Consider the following 25,036-nt stretch of genomic DNA (forward strand, 5'->3'; position numbering starts at 1 on the left):
GAAGTAACAATGCACCTGCAGGAAGCATCTACCAAAAGCTGGAAAGCCGGGAATGTCAGTTTGCTGCAGCAGGATCATCCAATAAATAAGTAAACAATTTTGCCATAAAATGTGTTATGAAAAATTTCACCACCATAATAGAAAATGGTAACGAATTGCCAAACACAAAAATGCCAAATAACCACCCTAATTTATCAAATGTTCCATTCACGTTTCCCACACGAGTTACTTTACAAATAACTTTATCTATATTGCATGAATATGTCTTGCAAAATATTAGAAGCACTGAAATATAGTGAAGAACTAAAGATTCAGTTAGATAAATTTTTACATGATAGAGGAATTAGGGGATATGGGGAGAAGGCAGGTAGGTGGAGTTAGGTCATAAATTAGATCAGCCAAGATCTTATTGAGTGGCGGAGCAGGCTCGATGGGCCATTTTTGGCCTACTCCTGTTCCTACTTCCTCTGTTCCTATAGTGGAATTGAATTTTAAAAAAAAAAAAAAAAATTTTGCATTGAGTCACTGGAAAACAAATCCAAAACCCCTTCAACTTCAAATCATGCTCTTCAATGATTTGAGATAGACATGTAAATTAGGCAACAAAATGACATGCAATTTGTTTTCATCTTTAATTTATGGATTAAATTTAATACTCAGCGTTGACTTGATTTAACACATTTTGTTCCAATTTTACATCCCTACTCTTTATTTGGCAAATTTTTGGTCAGTTCAGCGATGTAGTTTTGTGAAATGAACATACCTGCAGAAACACTGTGGCATTTCTCCAACACCATACAAGGGAAAGAGAAATGGTGTGTTCCCATAGCGGCCAAGGCACTGTACAAAATGTTGGGTCGCTTGAAGTCCCTCTGTGGTGCTGGTGCTTTCAGAAATCATCGCAATGGAGTGCAAAATGTAGTGTTGGAGATTGGCAGTTAACATTTTAGTCTTCAAAAACGAAGAAAATGTACTGTCCTTAAATTCTGTAAATTAATAATAGAACAAATGTCAATTCGTTAACAATGCACATTTCTAATTTAATTTTAATTTATTCATTCATTTTTGGGATAATAAGCACCGCTCAGTCCAAATCGACGTTCAATTGTGGGGTATGGTACGCCATTTCAGAGGGCACTTAGGGTTAGGTAGACCAGGCAAGGATGGTAGATTCATCTCTGATTAAAGATGATGAACCAGATGGATTATGGGACAATCCAGCACTGTCACCAAGTAATTTAAAAAAAAAATTCTTTATCAGCAACTAAATATAAATTTGACATTTGCTATTGTATGATTGGATTTCAAATCTTTGGCTTGTTAGTCTTGCCCTCCAGAATACTAGTGATGACTTACCCACTGCCACACCAATAATTTAGAGAAATGGTATTATTAGGGACTGGCTCGAGAAGATTTTGAGTAACAATAAAACAGTACTGGCAAAAATCCTCACCACCAAACAAGATGTGGCAAGAGAAGATATTGTAGAAGCATTTGGAACTTGCTATGAAACTTCAAAATGAATCCTGGGAGTCGTGAGGGAACGTGAAAGACATAAACAAGGAAGCAGTGGACGAAACTGAAAAACACCATTACTGGGTGGCACAGTAGCGGTTAGCACAACTACAGCGCCAACAACGGGGGTTAAAATCCCGCGCTGTCTGTAAGGAGTTTGTACATTCTCTCCATGTCTGGATGGGCTTCTTCCCACTGTTCAAGACTTATCTGGGGTGTAGGTCAATTGGGTGTATTTGGGCAACATGGGCTCATGGGCCAATAGGGTCTGTTACTGCACTGTATGTCCAAATTTAAATGTTTCATGTAATTTCTGCTGGTCAGTTTCAACAAACTCATTGTTATTTGAATAATTATAATATTGGAATTTCTGAACCATAGCATGACAAAAATATTGGAAATTTCTAACCATAGAGCTTTTTCCTGAGATCTTCCAGCTGTTGACAGGTTAACATAGTAAAAGCATAAATTGCAGGAATGAAGTTTAAAAACTCGGAAGTCAAGATGCTGAATACAATTAGAATCTATGTTGATTCATCAGGTCAACAACTCATCAACAGAACAGTGAAGGACCTGAAAAAATGAAATGTTTTCCTCTCCATAGATGCTGAATGAAGTCCTGAGCGTTTTGACAGTGTTTATTTTCAGCATTGATATTCCTCCCCCACAACCCCGCAGTTTTCAATGACAAAATTCAGAGCTGAAATACAGTGAGAATGATTATATCACCTTGTACAAATACAAACAAGCTTAAAAATATGCACATTACTTACTGTACATTAATCAGAAGGACTGAACTCAAGATCTGAACAGAGAACAGATCAACAAAACATTTGAGAACATACAAAAAAAACGTAAAATTAGGAGCAAAGCAAGGCATTATGTGGAATAAGCCTCTGGTACAACATTTTTTTGCAGCAAGGGCCAAATTTTAATTTTGAAGCACCTCTGAAGGTCATTAATGCAAAGATTAAAGCCTAAAATTTCAATAAGTTCATGCTACTATAATTTTATAATGTTATATTCCATTAAGCCTCACAGTGGTGCTTCAACATCTGTAGTTTCTTTGAAGTTACACCAACTCAGCTTGATGCCAGGCATGCATCAGATTCTATTTATTACAAGACTGCCTTCAGGAGAGTGAATGCAAGTAAAGCATCCAGTCAAACGAAGTATCCAGCTAGGTACTAAAAACCTGTGCTGACCAATTAGCAATGTATTTATGGATATCTTCAGGGCATGGTAGCTATGTGTTTCAATCAGGCCTCAATCGTACCTGTGCCCAAGAAGAGTGTGGTAATCTGCCTGATGACTACCAACCAGCGGCACTCACATCAACAGAGATGAAATGTTTTGAGAGTCTAGTGTTGAAGCATATCAGCTCCTGTCTGAGTGGTAGCATGGATCCATTCCAATTTGCCAACTGCAGCAACAGGTCTATGGCAGATGCCATCTCAATGGCTCTAAACAAAACCTTGGAATACCTGGACAGCAGAAATGTATACATCAGGATGCTCTCAATGGACTTCAGTTCAGCATTCAACACCATCATCCCCTCAAAACTTATTAGCAAACTCCAAGATCATCTACAAATTTTGTTGATGGTACCACAGCAGTGGATTGTATAAAAAGGGGTAATGAGTCACCATACAGAGTGGAGATTGAAAACTTTGCTGAATGGTGTACTGACCACAAACTCTAACTCAATGTCACCAAAATCAAGGAGCTGATTGTGGAAGTTAGGAAGGGAAAACCAGAGGTGTTCAATCGGAGGTTGGGGGAGGGGGAGGGAAGAAAAAAAAACAGAGATGGAGAGGGAGCAAATTTAAATTCCTGGGAGTCACCATCTCAAATGATCTTTCCTGGACCTAACGTACTAATATCATCATGAAGAAATTATATCAGCGCCTCTTTAGGAGTTTGCAGAAACCTTGGCAAACTTCCCAGATGTATAGTGGAAATTGTGCTGACTGGCTGCATCATAACCTGGTGTGGGAGCACCAATACCAGAGTAGAAAGCCCTGCAAAAGGTTGTGGATAGAGCCCAGAACTTAACAGACAAAACTCTCCCCACCATCGAGAAAATCCACTTTGAAAGTTGCCATTGGAGAGCAGCAGCAATCATCAAGGATTTGTACCACCCAGAACATTCTCTATTCTCGCTGCTGCAATCAGAAAAGAAGTATAGGTGCCATAAGACTCATACCACCAGGTTCATCATCCACCAGACTCTGGGACTCATTTAAAGACTTACTTTGTACTTGAATACTGATTTAAAAAAAAAATAAATTCTGCATTGCAGTTTGTTTACATTTCTTTCTTTGTTCACATTTCTCTCTTTTTCTATACTCCATCTTTTTCTTGAGTGCAGCTTATAGTTACTGTTAAGTAGAAATTCTGCTTGGACCACAGGAAAGAGAATCTCAGGGTTGTATATCTTGTTATGTACATGCTCTGACAATAGATATGAACTTTCTTGTTTGCTTTAGTATATAAGAATACTTAATGTCACGGATATTCAGGGGCTCTTTACTCAGCCCATGCATGTGGATTAATTTTAAAAAGATTAAATTTGGACATACAGCACAATAACATGCCATGTTGGCCCACAAGTCCATGCCACCCAATTTAACTACACTGTATGTTTTGAATAGAGGGAGGAAACTGGAGCCCCAGGGAAAACTCATGCAGACATGGGGAGAACATACAAACTCCTTGCAGACAGTGCAAGATTCGTACTCTGCTTCTGATTGGTGATAGTGTAAAGGCATTCCAATATCATAATAATGCCTCAAAGATCATGCCCCTGCTCCAGGAACCCAGTTGTGTGTTAGTGATAGACAAAGGGTTCAATAAAAAAGTCACTGCCAAAGACCATCATTCTGAGAACTTGCAAGTCGGAGGAAGCTGCAGAGAAATATTACTTAGAATAGGCCAATTTAACCCAAAACCTTGCTGTTGTATTTGATTCCCTGCCAATTCATATGTCAACCTAGAACCCTCTTGAACACTTTCATGCAGGTGCTTCAGCCATTACTCCTGGCAGTTTTATATTCTGTAAAAACTTAAGTCTGCACATCTCCTTTAAATTTGTACCCCCTCACTTTAAATGTACATCCTCTGGGGAACAACCCATAAATGCCTCTCATAACATGATAAACTACTGTCAGGTCACCTGCCAGCAGCCAATGCTTCAACCTCTCCTTTAAACTTATAGCCCCTAATGTGGGAAACACCCCAGTGGATCTTTTCTGTCCCCATTGCAAAGACTCCACATCTTTGCTCTCGTGGGATGACCAGAATTGCACACAACACTCCAAGTTCAGTCAAACCATATTTACTTTTGCACTCAAGTTCCCATCTAATGAAGCTAAGCATACCCTCAAGCCTTCTTCTCCACTTGCACTATTATTTTCTCCAGAACTATACACCCTCACCCTCAGATTGCTCTGCACATCAGTTTTTAAGAGACCTCCCATTAATTGTATATGTTCCTCTTGCATTTGATCTCCCAAAGAGCACACCTCTACACAGATATGTAAAAAAACCTATATCATTTTACCTTCTTTGATACTCTTCAGTTCACAGCTCCAATCTTTGTGCCATCTGAAAATTTATTAACCTATCTTTTTCCATTCAGATCATGTATACAAATCAGAAGTCCCAACACCAATCCCTGTAAAACACAGGGGGGTCCAAAAAAAAAAAGCACCCTTCCACCACTACCCTCCATCTTCTGTTGACCAGCCAATTCCAAATCAATTCTATGGAGATTCCATGTATCTATATTGCCTGATTTAACATGGCACCAAAGAGTGATATCCTGTTACTGTCCACAGCATGCCAAACATATTTATACCAGGAGCTGGATTCAGCCCACATGCTTTACAAAAGATATCATAGTAATAAACTGCATCAACTCAAACCACAATGGGAGGGAACTCTTAAGTACAGAATGACTTTGGGCATTCAAGTACCTAGGTATTCATCTGGATGCTGTTCATATTCCAAACAGAAAGTAAGAAACTTCATTAACATTCGTTTCTCTATCATGGTGAGATGTTTGCTGGCAAAGACATCTGCTCTGGAACAAGGTACCTGAGAACAAAGTAGAAAGAAATTCTGAAATAATCTTGCTTTCAGAAAGAACCCAGGTTGCAACAAACAAATCAATTGTACATCATTTAAACAAATGTATCTGCACAAAATATCAAACTGCAATATTTGATGCAGTAAATCATATTTAAAGGTTACTCCTCAGTTCCCCAGTGAATCTTAAAATAATTACTGCAAATTAACAGGCCTACTAAACATGTTTCATAGCAAGTCTCTGGATTTTTTAAATAAATGAACCTTCATTCTTCCATAGCTTCTTGGCCTTTGGTGCACTCATGCAAAGAGTGAAGTTGTTCAGTAAAACTCCATTAATCTGGATATCTTAATGTTACTGCACCTGACTCATTCAATAATGTTGTGCCCATTATTCACCAGCCTCACAATGGATCCACATGCGAGCAACGCTTGCCGTTTGTTCAGTCAGTTATGAATGAGAGGTGAAGTACTTCTATTTGACAGCTTGTTTTGACAAATAAATTCAATAGGCTCTGCTTCCAAGCTGTCTTTAAGCATACTGATAAAAATACTGTATATGCCAACATATAGGACTTCTCTGTATAGGGAAACTCCTAGCTTTTCTACCTAAAATGTAGGTTTGAGCATTACTCTTTGTAAAGGATGACCCTCCAAGTCTGACACTTAACACTAACCAGTGGAGTGATGCTGTTGCAATAATTTAATACCAAGTTACCCTATAGAAGTTTTAATTTTATCATAATTTAAAATAAAGCATTTGTTCTTGTAACTGGCCATTTAAAGCCTGTACAGAGCCTACAGCAGTCAGATTGGGCAGATGAAGCCCGCTGGGGAGTGCTGAGATTTTGTTGATATCTTACAGGATATGTGCAGGTTTGCCCCACTGAACGGGCAATGCCCCTCAATGCATGTGCAAGGCTAACCTTAAATATGAATGAAGTATTTTCATCTCTTCTGCAAAATAACAGAAAAAAATTGTAAGCTTCCATTAATTTTGCTGTCACCATTTGCATTAGGTGAAATGGGTTGTCAGTACAGGGAAGGTGGTAGAGTGTGCCTAGGGCTTGACCAGGACACTTGTATCAAAGCAGGTGGGATGGGGGATAGGATATGGAGGGGAGGGGGGAAGATAACAGAGGTGTCAAGGTTTGAATTTTAGACCCACCGTACAAGACGACCCTGATTTTGAGTCGACATTTTTAAGTTTCGGGGATTGTCCTATCTGCTGGCATACACGTTGTGAGGCAAGCAAAAACATGAAATAAAAGTGTGCAGGGCTAACAAAAGTACCCCAATAGCTCCTGGAAGTGCAGATTTTCTGGGTTAAGTCCCAAGTATGTAAGATTTTTAAAAAAAGTTTTACTGTTTACTTCCAGCTGGGCCGCAAATACCATCACACTGCAAAACTGAATAAAATTAACTGCAATAATGATGGTGTTAAAAAAATGATCCCAAAATGTCAAAATTAAACCATCAACAGTGATACAGTATTTTACAAATAAACAATAAAATCTAATCATTCAAGTCTTTAGAAATTAAGATCCCTTTAAAGATAAAAAAATAAAATTTTAAGAAGATTTCAAGAAATAAAGTCTATGAAAAAACTTCTATTTTTTGGCAGAGAACAACAATTACAATCAACTTGACAGGTAAACCAGTGCGGAGCAAGGGAAAATACTCATTTAACCTAATCTTTTCCTTTGCTAGGCTAAGCTAGAAGCTACATAGTTATTTTGTAGATCTGTGACCTAGCTGAAATTACATTCAAGCTATAAATACTTGAGAAGTTTATAGGCAGTTAATCACAGGTTGATGAGCTAAATTAACATTTCCAAGTATTTTGATGAATGAGTGCTAGCTTCAGAAATAGATTCTAACAAATATGCAATGTGAAGAAACCCAATCAAAAAATGCACACAATAAATGAAAAAAAACCAAAATATAGTAATTTTAGAAAACACAGACATAGGCACTCAAAACAGGAAAAATACTTTAGTTAACGGAACGTGAATTGGGTACACATTCTATGAAAGGTTAACAGCCATGGAAGAACGAGATTACATACAACTGCACAAAGTTTCAAGCAGCAAACAAACAAAATGTGGACAAACTTATCATGCTTTACTTCATTTTTTAATCTTCTCCCTTTACAAACTGAAACTTGCAAAATTACTCTTAAACAAGCTCACAAACATATCTAAAGGGTAAAGATGTTTAGCATTACAACTGTGACACCAAATAATAATCAGGTTTGTTGGTATAAACAGATTAAATGACATCATAGACCAACATGAAAAGTAACAGCTGCAAAAAAATTTAAAATAGCGAATTTCTATTTGTTTAGCATACAAATTTAAGTTGTTTTCTTGTTGCACTAAATTTCCTTCATAATTTACAGCTTAATAGACTTGCAATTCTGCCCAGATTTAAATGAAGCGCAGAGGCAGCTTGAAGATTTACCAAGAGGATTGAAAAAATTACAAAAAATACATCGAGATTCAAGCATTTACTTATTTACTTATTTCAATGATCAAAAGTTGGAATACCAAGCAACAAATGTGAAGAGACAATACCAGTTCAACTTTTTCTTCTTGAAAAAGTAGTATCCTGTTGATATTCTTGAATTCTGCATACCGACTGACATTGGACTTGATAAGAAGATCAACGAGTGAACCTCGAGAATACAGAAACTGCAACAACACAAAATCTGTTATATATTGGCAAAGACCATAATTTGAAACAAATTTTCAAATTTACTTTAATGGTTCCAGAAAAGGTACTTTTTACAACATTTAAAATTAACATAACAAAAAAAAATGACACAAATAAAATGTTTGGCTTCTTTATACTATATATTGTTAATCCCAAGAGTCACGTTTAAATTTAAATTTAAAAAATAATTTAGACATACAGCACGGTGACAGGTCATTTCGGCCCATGAGCCTATGCCATCCAATTTATACCCAATTAACCGACACTCCCAGTAGATTTTAAATAGTGGGAGGAAACCAGAGCCCCTGTGGAAATCCCATGCAGACATGGGGAGAACATACAAACAGCGTGGGATTCGAACCCTGGTCTCAATAGTTGGCACTGTAAAGGCTTTATGCTAATTGCTACGACAACCATGCCACTTTATTTACTTCAAGATTTACTTTGAAATTTATTGACAAATAGCAATGCCCAGAACCTGCAATAGTTTTTTTGCTCTACCTTCATTGGCGCCTCAATGTTAGAGTATGAGGAAAGTAGAAATTAGAAATGTGGTGCAAATTATTTGTGAATAATTTCTTAGTATAGTTCAAGTTTATTTATTGACCATTCTACTCGTACAATCTGACAAAATAGCATTCTCCCGTTCACAGTGCAGAACACATCTCTATTCTCCCGTTCACAGTGCAGAACACATCTTTCTCCACACACACACATCCCTGTCCTGATAAATCACATCAATCGGTAACCCCAGTGACCCCTCTGCTGCTTTTATGACCTGTGGATTGACCTCTGACCCAATGCTCTACCACACTATGATGCAGCCAGCCAGGATGCTCTTGATATAGCTCCTATAGAAGGTTGACATCATGGGGGCCAGAAGCCGTGTTCATCTCAGCCTTCTAAGGAAATGCAGTCACTGTTGCGCCTTCCTGACAAGTGAGGAGATGATGTGTCCAGGATTAGTCACTAGTTAAGTGGACTCCGAGGAATTTGGTGTTCTCTACTCTTTCCACGACCAAGCTATAATTATGTAGAGGATGGTTACCCCTGGTCCTCCTGAGGTCCAAATCATATCCTTTGTCTTGTCCATATTGAGACTCAGGTTGTTATTCGTGCACCATTTCACAAGATTTTTCATCTCTTCTCTGCCTTTCGACTCATCATTGTTGCGGATGAAGCCAACTACAGTTGTGTTATCAGCAAATCTGATGCACCTGTTGGAGCTGGATCTGGCGTTGCAGTCGTGAGCCAGAACATGAACAGGAGGGGGCTGAGAATACAGCCCTGAGGTGCGCAAGTGCTCAGGTTGACGGTGCTCAATATTCTGCTACTGACCTTCTCTGCCTTTCGACTCATCATTGTTGCGGATGAGGCCAACTACTGTTGGGTTATCAGCAAATCTGATGCACCTGTTGGAGCTGGATCTGGCGTTGCAGTCGTGAGCCAGAACATGAACAGGAGGGGGCTGAGAATACAGCCCTGAGGTGTGCAAGTGCTCAGGTTGACGGTGCTCAATATTCTGCTACTGACCTGAACCGACTACAGTCTTTCTGTTAGGAAGTCCAGAACCCAGTTGCACAGAGGGGCATCGAGTCCCAGTGAGAACACCTTCTCCACCAGCCTCTGGGATATGATTGCATTAAATGCCACACTGAAGTCAATGAATAGCAGCCTGGAGTATGAGATGTCGTTCTCCAAGTGGGTCAGGATGAAGCGAAGGGACAAAGCTATAGCATCATGAGTTGGATGGTTCGGACTGAAAGCAAATTGAAAATGTCTCTGGAAAGTATACTTTGTTGCATCCCATTACCAGATGTTCAAAGCATTTCATAACAGTCGAAGTTAGTGCCACTCTGCAGGAGTCTTTGAGGCCTGTTCCTATCGCCCTCTTTGATACTTAGATGATGATTGCTGCCTTGAAACCCATAGGGATGATCAACTGTTGTAATGATGAGTTGAAGATCTCCGTCAGGACGTCGGTATTGACCAGCGCAGTCCTTCAGTAAGTAACCTGCTGGTTACATTGTCTGGCCCTGCTGCCTTATGTGATTTCACCCCAGATAGGATCCTCTTCACCTCAACCACTGCAATGCATACGGCCTGCTCTTCAGGGGGAGGAGGAATTTTTGTTCTTGCTGAACTGCGCGTAGATGTTCAGTCAGTCCGGGAGGGAGGCGTCGTTGTCGTTCACTCCCCAGGTTCTCTTGCAGTCCGTTAACGTTTTGAAATTTTGCCACATGGGGCTTGCGACATCAGCTGTTGATGGATCCTATAGAACTGAACAGATGGCTCTTAAATGTACATAGCTGAAGTCAACGAACATAAATTGTCCAGATGTACAAACTAAAAACATGTGCATATCTGCTGCGTAAATAAGACAAAAATTCCGTTAATTACAAGTATGACCTCTAATTTTCATGTTCATCCTAATACAGTATAATCAGCGAAGGAAAAAAAAACATTACCTTTGACGTTATGTCAATGTTAAATTTCCTGCTATTCTTAATAATATGCGAGCATGTAATTTCTTTGGTTTGTTTCTTCACTTCATGAGCAGAAATTTCAGTCGTGTCTTCTGTATCTTCACCTTTAAGCTCAACGGAAGATGCATCATCAGCAATGAATTCTTTGGCCAAACTTGGATCACTGGTGTTGGATGAAAGAACATCTTCAGATGGGGGCTCGTCTTCCGGTTGAATTATTTCAGTTGAAGCTTCCTTTGTTGAAAGTGATAAATCGTGGAACTTGATATTTTTTAGATTTTTTTCATCTTCAGATACTTGATTTTTCTCATCTTGCCTGCTCAATGCTCCATTCTCTACTGCACCATTAGATTGTTTCTTCTCAAGTGCTCCTTCTTTCACAAGCGCTTCCTCTGCAACTGTGCTATTACAACAACAAAAAAAAGGAAGTCAGAAACACCATAAGAGGCATGTTGAGACAAATAGCTCCAATTATAAGAATCCCATTGACTCTCCATAACATGGGGAAAATTGTAATCATTGAATATCTTGAGCTTGCAATTGGAAGGTCAGAGATTAGAAAACCAAATTAAAGACGCAAGCAATTCGCTTCGAAAACCTAATCCATAAATAGAATGAAGGGCCAAAAAGAAAATCATTGAATCCAATGATGTATGTAACCAATTGTTCAAGCAAATATAATTGAACATATTTGAGCCAATATTTCAGTAGGCAACAACAACAAAATCAAACTGCTTCAAAATGAACAAAACATTTCTGGGATTGTTTTGCTCTAAATAAGTGGCCCATGCTTACAGTAAGATGACATTTACCATGAATCGACCTGTAAAAAGAAGCTAACAGATGCACAACAGCATCTAGGTTTAATAGTGAACCCTTGATCAGAATATTCTTCATTAAAGTGAAACAACATACTCATAATGTCTGGCCCATTGACCCAACAACAGCTCGACATGAAAGCAATCTTGCAGGTCTCACTCCCTCCCAATGGACTCCAAGCATAAATTTTATCTTCCATCTTTCAGTGGTCCTATTCTTTCCCTCTTCATCCTCTTCTTTTTAAAGTATAAAATATTTATACATTACTTTATGTTTTCTTCAGAGAAAGGGAAAGGAGAACGTGGGCTAGCGCAACACTGTTACAACGGCCGAGGTTTGAAATTAAATTTAAATAGACGGGAATTACTTGATTAAAGTCAACTTTATCCAATTAAAGTCCACAATATTGACTTTTTTTTAAAAATCACTTCACATTTTGCACTGACTTTTGTCTTTTAAACTGTGTAATCTTAATGCAGCTGTATTAGTTAGGCAATGTAAGAGCAAGTCTCAGTCAACTGGAAATTCGTATTTCTAGCATCCGGGATCCCTGTAGTTGCTGGATAATGGGGATTTTACCCTATACAATGAAGTTCCAAATAGTTATGCTGAACCTTTGCATAAAGATATTTTTAAAAAAAATTTAGACCAAAAAAAAATCAATCTTAAAATACAGAACTTGGGCTGAAGGGGGATGCAATGGAAATGTACACCATTTCCTAAAGGAAAAGCCTTCTTCCCCTTAAAATAGCGGTTAATATTTGATGGCATAAATTTAAAGGTTAAAAGAGAATCAGAGGATAATTGAAGAAAAACATTGCACTCAAAAATATAATCTGTAGTCACAACTTGAAAAGGGAGGTGGAAGAATAACCCATATAATTTTAAAAAAGGCCTGTCAATCACATCAGGCTTACAAGGTCATAATTGAGCAGCTCAATGGCATTAATTCAAAAGCTCCTTGTTGGTCAATGTGGACAAATTCTATGCCAAGAAATACTGGTAAGAGCGGAGGTAGAATCAGTGTTATGTACTGGAGATAATGAGAAATTTATTTCAAATATGTATAAATTATTGCAAAAGAAATGCCAGAAGGGGTTTATAAATTAAGACATTGAAGGGAAGTGGATTTAAAGAAGCAAATAGATTTTAAAAAATTAACTGAGATATGTAGAGAAAGTATGAAATGTGAGGTATAGGTTGGTTCAGTATGATTTTATACAATTATATTTGACACTACAGAAGTTACACAAAATGAATCGTTTATTTCGATTTATGCTTTGGACGTGGACAAGAAGTTAGTACATTTTTGCATTCAACTTGGCAGTGTTCCAAGTTAAACCTTTTTGGTTCGCAATAGGTAATTTATTGGAACGAATAACAGGGACAAAATTATCACAGGATCCCAAGCTTTTTTTTAATATAGGGACATAATAAAGGGGTCAAACCTAAAGTGAAATTTGTTCAAATTTCATTTTAGCGAAAGCTAGAAAATGTATTGAAAAAACGTAGAAGTCAGATATTGATTTGGGATTGGATCGATGGCATGCAGAAGTTAGGAGTTGTATACCACTTGAAAAAAATATTTATAATTTAAGAAATAGGTCTCATACGATTTGGAAAATATGAAGTCCATATTTACAAAGAGTGTACATTAATATTTAAATATTAATATTTAAATGAATCTCAGACATTCCCCTTCTCTCTCTCTATGTATATATCTATATTTATTTATTTATCTATAGATATTGAAGATGTACTCCCGTTGTGGTTCTCTAGTCCTGGTCTCTTTTCTTGTGTAGTAGTGAGTTGGAGGAGGGGAAGGGTAGGGTAGTTGGGTTTTTTTCTTCTTTCTTTTTTTCCTTTTTTATTCATATATACCACATATGTTTGGAATGAATTTAAAATATTGTAGTTGCTTATATTGTGATTTAAAATAAAGTATTTAAAAAAAACTGGTAAGATAAAGTGATACATCTCCATTTCATTTCTGAACATTTTTAAAGTGGACTCAAAGCAAAAAAGTGCAAAAATTAATAAATAAATTTCTAGCATACTATGGGCTTTACATGTATAGAATACAATACTATAATTAATTTTAATGAACTCCAGTAAAACAGCTTCTATATGTGAAGATTTTGCTGCACAAATATATCATGGTGGGATAATCCCCAGCAAAAATAAAACTGCTTAAAAACAAACCTCGCAAAGCAGAAGACTTCCACATTTTCAATGGACTTGTCAATCTGATCAAGCTGAATGGCATCTTCGCCTTCTAGTATCTTGTCTTTCCAGCTACCTTCTGCATTACTGGATACTTGTCCCTGATAAAATCAAGCAAAAGAAATGTTACCATTAACAAATTAAACTATATAATAAATGTAGCTTGCCAAAAGGCATCTTTAATTGTAGACTGTCCATATCACCTATTGAGCTTGTTAGTGAACCTAGTTTTTCTTGTAGATAAAGCTGCTGAGAAAACTTATTTCCCAAAAGGCAATTAAAGTAACTAATTTAATTGTAGGTAGATTTGAAAAGTAAAGTTAATAAAATTGATCCATGAAATATTGATGAACTTTGCATTGTAATTTAAAGGAATTAAAAATAATAAATAGAAATTTTTGAATTGGAAACTCAAAATTTAAAAAAATATTCAAACAGATAACTCTTAAAAAATATCCAGAGCCTACTGGATGGTACACCATTTAAATAAAAAGGAAATTTGACTTTTAATGTGAATAACAGAAATGTCAGAGGACACAGTTGTTAACAAAAGCATTATAGCTAAGAATACCAATTTTTTTTTTAAGGTTAGGCATATTGCTATTTGTGTTGCATAGATGCAAAACATCAGAAGCATCTACTCGAATTAACCCACTTGTCACCTGCCACATGTGGAATAATGACCAATGTCAGAAGCATTTAAAAAAAAACTTTAGACACACTTTTCACATGAGGAGATTATACTGCAGGTTCTCTGGACTAAAGTGACAGTTTCTACTTCGTGAGATTTCATCCCTTTTCAGAATGTTGTTCATTTACATAAAATGTAGGAATATGCTTTACAGTTTAATTCACAGGAACATTTAGCAAATAATGAACAGGCACTGTGCCAACAACTGAGACTTGGGTACAGGCAACTTGAAATTAAACAAGTCCTGCATCTTTTAGTTACCCTTGAATTCATTTTGTTCCACAAGCACAAAACAGAATGGTAGAAATTTTGTACCACGTTTCAATAAAAGTATAATGGTTAATAAAATGATCTTGATGTGTTCAAGTAATATGAGGTGGTCCCATTGCCCACTTCAGATAAAGATGCAAATCCCATTTTCTTCAGTCACTCAAAAATCGTAGGATTGCAGTGCACTTTTAGAGGAAGTTTATAACGAGGTTATATCTAGCAATTTCCATAAACAAAAGTACCACTTCAGTAAGAATCTTCTTTGCAAATCACCACACCCCATTCTCTTGGGTGAGACATAAAAATACACCAACATGCTCAGAGGATATTCACTTACCTGCAATGGATTGGGGGAGAAAATGCCTTTAAATTAAAATTAAAATCGATTGTTCTTTTGAAATAGTGAATCAATGACAAAGCACAGGATAGGAAAAAGGCAAAATTACAAATAAAAACGGATGGTGCTGCTTGTAGTTTGGATCAAAATTCTTGTTGATATGGTGTTAAGACAAACAACTAAAAAGCAGCCCTTGCATTCAATACCTTACAATTCAGCTTTGAAATTCTGGTGCTGTGAAATCTAACATTCACTATAATAGGATTCAAAAATTTAAGATTATTAGTAATTTTACATGTATACACATACATACATGTATTTGGATTGAATTTGAAATATTGTCAAATGTTTGTTTCGTGGTTATAAATTGAGCATTAAAAAGTTCCTTTTTTGACTATGAAGCAAAGATTATGAACAAAATATCTTGATATTTAGAACCTATCATTCCATGCAACCTCGAGTAAAGCAATTCGTAAAAGATACTAAAAGATATTGCACCAAGTTTTGCCATAAGGATTCAGCCATTTAAGTAGCACACTTCAGGTGTACACATGCATTATGAAGTTCTGAACATTGCATTCATGAGTTCCAGAGTCCATATTATGCTGAAGAATAATTTCTTGACGCCTGTGCCAAAGTTTTTTTAAAATGTCTATTGATTATTGCTACTTATAAAAATTGTTTTAATGTTTTATTTTATAAACGATGTTTTACATGTTCAATTAAATAGCATAAATTAATCTGAACATCAGAAAAAATTAAAACTTAGAGACTTCCCATCTGGCAAAGCTCTGCTCTTGGTTTTGCCAGTTCCTAGTACCATTTAGAGGGTTGACCTCCACATTTTGCTATCCAAACCTCAACTGCTTTGAGACCTTGGCATAAGAGCCCAGGTTAGAGGCCCAAAGCGTCAGGCCATCTTCCTCCAGCCAGAGTAGATCCAACAGCCAGTGGCAGTTCACATTAGCAGTCCGGTTCCGCCTAATCAAGTTCACTAAAAACATGTAAACTGCCAAATTAAACAACTCACTCGGTGCTCTTCAATCCAAGACTGTAATCCAGAAAAACTAAAACTGGCCCAGTTTCCGCCATAATAGTTGTTTCTGCATAAAAATTTAAAAACATTAATCAATCATTGAGGGTTAAGCTGTTGATTCATTCAGATTTTGAAAATGTTTTAAAAGTCTTCTTTTCATATAGTTTAGACTTCTTTATTTTAATTACTCAAAATTCCATTTCAGAAACCGGTAACAAGTCAACCATAGTAGAAATGAGTGTGCAGTGAATGTACATATCCTCCCTAAACAATGTTTTCATAACAAAATAAAAATGTGCTGGATAAACCTCAGTAGGTCACGTAGCATCCATGGAAAATAAAGGGTAACCAATATTTCAGGCCTGGGAAGGTTGCCAATCCTGAAGAAGCTCTCATCCCTCGACCTCCTGTGGATGCTGCATGACCTGCTGAGTTTCTCGAGCACGTGTGTATTGCAGCTCAAATAGTTCAATGTCTTGATATCCATTGTAATCCTGCAATACTAGAAATAGTTTGATAACACCACAGTAGTTCTCCCATTCCCTGCAAACATTTATTTAAATCTTGCCTACTATTTCCACAGCATAGGCCATGGTTGGTTGAGTAGTGCAATGGATCTATCATTCTTGCCAGGTTTTCTGGATTCACCAATTAAACTCTTCAAAGCTTTGGCAACTTTTTGGATCAATACTGCAATACTCACTCTCTGCTACTGGTGCTTCCATTTTCTCCCTTCACCCACCTTTTTCTTTCTTTCCAAAAATTCCTGTTCACAAATAATCTTTGAATCAGATCTTCACAATAGCTACAAATGCACCAAGACCAATTTTGAATTTGTGCACGTAGATCACTGGCTTGAATATCTGCTGTGCAGGTATGTACACATCAATTAGGCCTTGATCATTCGACGTCAATGTAGTCCCTCCTATTTTTAAATTATTCTTTAACGCTCAAGCCTTTCTTAGTCCCCCCCGCCCCCACCCCTGATGTTTCATCCTGGTGCCAACTCAACATTCAAATAAGCAACCTTTGAATGATTGAAAAGCTCCATTTGAAAAGAGACATTTAATATACCAATTTTGAATAGAAAGTACACTCCAAGGACAATTATAAATGCCAACTTTGATTTTCAATGAAACAAAACTTCCTGAACTCAGTATTTTACAATTATATGAAGTATTTAAAATATGACAAATGTCTCTCACAAAGATTAGCATTAACCAATTCAAACACGAGCTGCAAGAGCATGCGAGTTGGTACAATGCTATCTCAGAACAGTAAACTTACAACACGGACTTAACTGAAAATATTCTATATTTTCCAAGTACATGGTGACATATGAAATTTGCCTGAAAGTAATTTTAAAAATTGTTGCTTATCTATTTTCATTAGATTTCATGGAAGAAGTATCAGTGACAGGAACCTTTACTATTGAAGTGCAAAATTTCAGCTGCTTCAAGAAACAGCATATATACTTCAGGTACAGAAATCAACAGGTTGCTGTTCAATTTGCACTATTTTTCCAAAAGCATCTTACGAAGTCTTACTACTGCAATGTATAATACAATACATGAAACTGATATATTTATGATATCCATGAAACTTGCCAGAAAGCATCAACCCTGCCCTTGATCTGTATCCAATCTTCCCACATTCTGTACTCGATTCCATACTGATTTTTAATTATTCACATTGGCACTCTGCTTCAGATTTCGTAATACTTGATTATCCTTCAATCCAATTAGTTAATGAAATATCACCATTCACAAAAAAAATGCTCAACACCACTGCAGAAAGCATAATACTAAAATGACTGTCTTGTCACAAAGAGTTGAATTATCCTGCATCTGGCCTGCCACAAACTCTCTCACTATACTCCCTTCAAACTGACATTGATCTCTTATTGTTAATGTTAGGGACCCATATACGAGAGCCACATATCCTGCAACTGGAGCAATCGACAACTGTACATCAGGTGACAGATCAGAAGGTTCTGATGGTCTTTTGACAACTTTCTAAATTTAGCCTTTTACCCATATTCTAATAAATTCCTGACTTGAGCACAAACTTATCCCACAAGGAGTGAAACACCAAAGTCTGTAGATACTGTGATTGTCCTGTGAGGAACTCAGCTTGTCTTTCAGCATCCCAAGGAGACAAAAATATATTGCTGACATTTTGGGCCTGAGCCTTTCTTCAAGGAATAAGCAGAATGACCAAAAAACAGGAAATCTCAGAATACAGACAGTGCTGGCTAGGGGAGGAGTCCAGACTAACAAGAGGCATTAATTGGAATTGATAAGGGGAGAGGTGAGAATTGATTATGGCTGTACAAAATAAGACAGGGAAAAGGGAGAGAGAAAGAGCTGGAGTGAGGCGACGGGGGAAGGAGCGGGGTGGTAGTTTAACGAAAGCTAGAGAAGCCAATATTAATGCAATTCAGTTGGAGCGTGCCCAGTTGGAAGAGGTGTTGTTGTTCCAACATTAATGCTATCCATTTGGAGATGCTCCCGTTGTGGTCTCCTCTACAATGGAGACACTAGCCTCAGACTGGTAGATTGCCTTGCTGAGCACCTCGGCTCTGTTCCCCACCATAGTGTGGATCTGCCAGAGGCCACCCATTTCAACTTCCCATCCCATCCCTTTGCTGTCACGTCTGATCTTCCGACTGGATGGCATTAATATTAATTTCTCTAGATAAAATGACCCACACCCCTATCCTTTCCCCTAGCTCTCTCTCTCTCTCTCTTTTCCACTGCCTCCTTTCACACAGACATAATCAATTTCTTGCCTCTCCAATTAATAGCTTTTGTTAGTCTGGGCTCCTCCCCCAGCCAGCACTGTCTGTATTCTGAGATTTCCTGTTTTTTTTTCTGTTCATTCCGTTTATTTATTCCTTGAAGGGCTCAGGCCTGAAACATCAGCAATATTGTAAATCTTTGTCTCCTATGGATGCTGAAAAACCAGATGAGTTCATCCAGCATTTTGGTGTTTTTATCCCACAAGGAGCACAGAGCCAGTGGCTCTCCACGAAACTGCTCGCCAGAAGCAAGTACAAATGCAAGCCAATAAATTCACATTCAAAATTCAAGTACGTAAGCAAGTTCAGATACAAAATGTGCATTTTAGTATTTATTTAAGAGTAAAAACATACTTAGATGTCAATGTCTGAAAATATTTCAATAAATTGTTCTGAAACCTTCTTTTGCTCATTTAAATTATATTGCCACCATTTATTGAGAAAATAAATAATTAAAATGCACATTGGAAGATTTCTTTTGTGATTCCCTGGATTCCAATTATAGAGCTTAAAATTAATGAGAGTGAAATGAATGTCATAGATTAAAGTATGACATTTTACTCAAATACAAGTTTCAAAGACAAATACTTGGAAACAATTTTGTTTGGATTTTACTTGTGATTAGCAAATGACAAAAGAAACAACATTCTTTTGGAATAATCTTTGAAAACACAAAAATTCAAGATAACATGAATAGATTTTTCATCGACGAGGGCAGAACTCTGATCACCGTTTGGGTCACTTAATAAAACACATTTACAGGATAATACAACTTACCTGTCAACGTGGAGAACTCTCTTGCCGATTCTGGAACAGGCAGCAGCAATAATGGCTTCTTGCAGACCTGTAACAGAAAGTTACAGGTATTAAGTACCGTATATTTTGGTGTATGACGCAAGTCTTGAAACCCTCAAAAAGCACTCAAAAATCAGGGATCGACTTATACACCAGATACAAAAACGAGACTTTAAATTGAACTTTTAAAAAAAAACACATGTTTGACGTAGATTTGGTGTTTAAGATAACCCAGAAGCACCTCCCCACTATTGGGTGCACCATAACCCACCCAGACATTTTACAACTGTAGAGCCCAAGATCCCCGCTCCTTTCCAGGAGCTCACACATAGCCACAGTTCCTGCACCGAGCATACTTGGGCAGCAAGGTGATTTCTTTGATGCGGACAGCCCCGCACCCGATGTTAAAGATGGAGTCGTGTATGCTGCCGACTCCGGCGGCAGCCGATGCTGAAGACTTGGCATCTTCTTGGCTGGAAGCAAAGATTCTTTTTACTGATTTATTTACTTGCTTAATTTACACATTAGTTATTTGGTGATTGGGGCACTGAAACAAAGTTTGGGTGGTTGCTAGGAGTCCTGGGCACCACTCTCCAGCACATTCCTTGCAGAAAATTGGGGGATGGGGGGGGGGGTAGACATACACCCAATATATTATTAAACCATGAAAATGAGGACCCAACTTATCTGAAGGTCAACTTATGCACTAAATATACAGTAACTCCTATACAAAGTATTGCTTGGGCAGCATGGTTGGCGTAGCAGTTACCGCAACACCTTTACAACGCCAGTGATCGGGACAAGACTGGGGTTCGAATCCTGCATTGTCTGTAAGGAGCTTATATATTCTCCCCGTGTTGCCGTGGGTTTCCTCCCACTGTTCAAAATATACCAGGGATGTAGGTTAAGGGGGCAGCAAAGATCCATGAGCTGAAATTTTAAAAAATTTACTTCCCCAAGCACCATATGAATACACTGTTATGGCAAACTTAAAATGAAGTTCAATTTAACCTTTGTTTTGCCATGAATACTGGAAGACCTAAAAATAAAATATTTTTACATTCAATTTCATTTGGTCAGCAAATTGGTATAAAATATCACCCAATAACTCTTATTTTATTGTGACCTCCAGTGCTGTCTGCATAAGTGTTTATACATGGTCCCTGACTACGCAAAATTCTTCAAAGTGCTCTGGTATGCTCCCACATCCCCAAAACACGCTAGTTGGTAAAGTAATTGCCTGTTGTAAATTACACCTGGTGCAAGTGAATGGTAGGAGAATCAGGATGGAGTTCAAAGTTAAAATTTAAGACATCACATTCAACCGTGAGATTCTTTTTTCCTGTTTGCAAGGAAAATGACCACTTCTTAGTGGTTAAAACTATACTCACAACACACATGTAAACAGATAAATGTACACAAACTGGCTGAGCAATAGAGAGAAAAAAAAAATCAATAAAATGCAAAAGTAAGAGTCCTTAAATGATTGAATTTGTTGTTGGAGTCTGATGATGAAGGGGTAGCAGCTGTTCCTGGTGGTGTGAGTCTTATGGCACCTATACCTCTTTCCAGATTGAAGCAGCAAGAACAAAGCATGTGCTGAGTGATGTGCATCCTTTGTGATTGCTGTTGCTCTCCAATGGCAGTGTTCCTTGTAGATGTTCTCTATTGGGGGGTAGGGGATTTTACCTGTGATGTCCTGAGCTGTGTCCACTACCTTTTGCAGGGTTTTATGCTTTAGGCTCAGGGATATTGGTGTCCCCACACCAGATTGCAATGCAGCTGGTCAGCATACTTTCTACAACACATCTGTAGAAGTTTGCCAGTGTTTCCGATGTCATACCAAACCTCCACAAACTCCCAAGGAAGTGGAGGCGCTGATGTGCTTTCTTCACGATGCCATTAATGTGTTGGTTCCGGGAAAGATCCACCGAGATAGTGACTCTCAAGAACTTATTTGCTCACCCTCTCTACTTCAGATCCCCCAATGATCACTGGATTGTATTCCTCTGGTTTTCCCTTCCTGAAGTCAACAATCAACTCCTTGGTTTAGAGACATTGAGTGCAAAGTTGTTGTTGGTACTCCATTCAGCCAAGTTTTCAATCTCCATCCTGTATGCTGACTCATTGCTCCTTTTTATTCAACCCAGTGCCATAGCATAATCAGCAAAATTGTAGATGGTGGTGTTGTTGTACAAATAAAAAGGCAGAACATTTCAATAGTTGGCTATTTTACCACAGAGACCTAGGTATATCCAGGGTTGTAGCGAGTGGAGCAAGGGGGCTAAGAAATGGCCCTGTGGTGCTCCAGAAGGGATGGAGATGTTCTTATCAATCCTCGCTGATTGTGGTCTGGAGGCGAGGAAATCCAGGATCCAATAACACATTAGGGTGTTGAGTCCCAGGTCTTTGGAGTATGCTGATCAGTTCCGAGTAGATGATAATGTTGAATGCTGAACTGTCATTCATAAAGAGCATTTCTGCTCTCCAGGAGTTCCAGGGCTGTGTAGACCCAGTGAAATGGCATCCACTATAGACCCATTGCTATGGTAGGTGAATTGGAACAGATTCATGTTACTGCTCCATGAGGAGTTGATGTGCTTCAACATCAACATCAAAGCACTTCATTTCTGTGAATGTGAGTGCCATTGGTTAATAGTCATTTTGGCAGGTTACCACACTCTTCTTTGGCACCAGTACCATATGAATACACTGTTGCCTATTTAAAACAGGTGGGTACCATGCCCTGCTGGTGTGACCCTGCTGGTGTGAGCTATTGAAGAGATTCATGAATACGTTGGCAAGTTGGTCAGCATAATTCATACTTGGCATCTGGTTCAGATACTCCATCCGAACCAGATGCTTTCCTCTGATTTACTTTGCTGAAGGCAGCCCGCACATCATCCGACAGGAGAGGCTAATCAGGGGACACAGTGTGCACAGAGGTAGTTCTTCCTTGTTCTTCTGTTTGAATCCAGCATAGAAAGCATTGAGTTCATCTGGGAGTGAAGCTTTGCCATCTCCTTCTGCACCAGATTTGGTTTTGTAGCAGGTTAATTCATTTCATCCCTGCCAGGTGTCAGGTATCTTTCATTGTTTCCATTTTGAGTGATGAGAATGCAAGACAATAGACCACACGGAAATAAGTGGAGAAGGGGAATCATTGTGAAATTTATCTTCGATTCAATGGGTTAAACAGTCTTCTTTTGGGCCATGAGAAGTATTGAGTTCTGCCATTAGTGGACCAATGACAAAGTGAGCTGAGAGCTAGCAGAACCAAAGAAGTTTAATGTTGGCAGAGGCACAGGATTAGGAGAGACAGGGAGGACAGACAGTTGTTGAGAAGAGTTAGAGAGTGGAGGTAATACACAAAAAAAATGCAGTTGTATCTATATGTATTTGATGCCACAGGTTCAGTTTTCCAATATTCTTGCACCAGCTTGTTATTGCACAAAGACTTGTGCCTGGCCAGGACTATTGTTGTAGCTTGGTGCACTTTAATCATCCTTTAACAAAAATAAAATGCACAGGAACTTTCTTCTCTTTGGAAAGAAGTGGAAGCAAGTCATCATTAATCAGTGGATATTACAGCTTAAGTGAATGGACAATGACTTGGCAGTTGGAATGCAATTTAGTCAAATGCAAGGTCACCCACCTTGGCAGCCAAATAATGAAAAGGCAGAACATTTCAATAATTGGCTGCTTTACTGAAGCAACTATAGATGAGATTTGTGTGATGGTTTGAGCTGCATTCACAACTCCTTGCAGTCTCTTGTACATGATACACAGAGTTAATATTCTAGTAAGCAAACAATTAAAAAGGCAAAATAGTACTTCAGCCCTTACATCAAAAAGATTTCAACAGAGAGATGTCAACTCAATTATATACTAGCTTGTCTGGTGTTCATTTCTTGTCTCTCTCATCAAGGTAGTTTCAACCTGATGATTCACCAAATCACTTCCAGAGGTGAATTCTTCTCAGAGGAGAAGAAACAGAGTAATTCTATTCTCAAGTTCAGAAAAATTATGAGATAGAACTGAAACATACAATACTTGCCCAAGGCTTCTAAAAATAAATGGACATGGGTTCATCTGCCCTAGCTGGAGCATGTGCAACCAATGCTCTCAGCTTCAAAACTAAAGGATTGACCATTCAGAATGGAGGACAAATTCTTCACCCAGAGGATAGTGAATCTTTGGAATCCTCGACCAGAGTGCTGAAGTGACAAAGCTGTGCAGTAAATTCAAAACATATTAATAGATTTCAGATATTAGGGGAATTGTGAGAAATAAGATGTGCAGGAAAGTGGCACAGATTTTAAAAAAAAAATCAGCAATGATCTTACTGAATGGTGAAGGTACAGGACTAAAATAACTTATTCTTGCTTTTCTTATTCTGAGGGAAAGCCTGACAAGCTAACAACTCTCAGATGGCAAGGTCCTTTAATTTCAGGCTTTAAGTTTGCAACAGGAATCAACTTTAACATTTGATTTGAAAGCCTATCTTGGATGACTTTAATCAAGCAAAAGATAGAAATAAAACTGAATTCTTGCTAAGGATATGCACTGAATGTTTTCTTTATAGACATGGAAGCTGCTATTGATATCGATGTTGTATGTGCTAAATGTCATCTTCTCTTACTTCTGCTGGAATAGAAATAAGATAACCTTTGATCTCCCTGGATACATTATAGGCAATAGTACTTCTTTTGGTAGAGGATGCATTGAAATTCACTTGCACCTGAAAGAAAAAAGCTCTTTTCATCCTTCATAATGCAGGCAGCACTCTGCCAATCTTCATACTTATTAGAATAAACACTCCAATTTTACATACTGAAATTTTACATGTGAAAGCCCAGCTACAGATATTTTTTACAAGACTTAAAAGTATGGAACAAACATATCAGATGAAGGAATGGAAGACAATAGGATTGAGAAGAATAGAAATGTCAAGTACCATTAGCAGAGAACTGAATGTATTTTAAACCAATCTTGGGTCACAAGATCCCTTTTATCTGTTAAATATGACCCAAGAGGATGAGGCCAACAACTGGAGTTTATTGTACTTCACTTTATTTTACAGTGTTTATTTCAAATAGGCTTGCAATTTGTAAAAAGAGTTCACCAAATGGCCTTTCAACCAAATTCTAAAATTTGCAAAAATGTTCTAAAAATGTGTTTTTAGTGGATATCCTGTTCACATTTACATGTGGCAAACAAGAAATGGAAATGCAGATCTTGCTCTCAATGAGGGAGCATA

The 25,036-nt window shown here is 37.8% G+C and overlaps 1 protein-coding gene across 2 annotated transcripts in view; it reads right to left on the reverse strand.

Annotated features, from left to right (window-relative positions):
• Nucleotides 1–25,036, reverse strand: part of chm (CHM Rab escort protein) — an 81,468-nt gene that overhangs the window by 47,727 nt on the left and 8,705 nt on the right. For both annotated transcript variants that reach the window (XM_069893405.1, XM_069893404.1), the window contains exons 2-8: nt 19,759–19,825; nt 16,176–16,248; nt 13,827–13,948; nt 10,788–11,208; nt 8,181–8,297; nt 5,493–5,613; nt 764–986 (exon numbers count right to left, since the gene is read on the reverse strand). In XM_069893405.1, the coding sequence (XP_069749506.1) occupies nt 764–986; nt 5,493–5,613; nt 8,181–8,297; nt 10,788–11,208; nt 13,827–13,948; nt 16,176–16,248; nt 19,759–19,825 (1,144 nt within the window). The remainder of the gene's footprint in view (nt 1–763; nt 987–5,492; nt 5,614–8,180; nt 8,298–10,787; nt 11,209–13,826; nt 13,949–16,175; nt 16,249–19,758; nt 19,826–25,036) is intronic.

The sequence above is a fragment of the Narcine bancroftii genome, chromosome 8, assembly GCF_036971445.1.
Source record: "Narcine bancroftii isolate sNarBan1 chromosome 8, sNarBan1.hap1, whole genome shotgun sequence".
Taxonomy (NCBI): Eukaryota; Metazoa; Chordata; class Chondrichthyes; order Torpediniformes; family Narcinidae; genus Narcine; species Narcine bancroftii.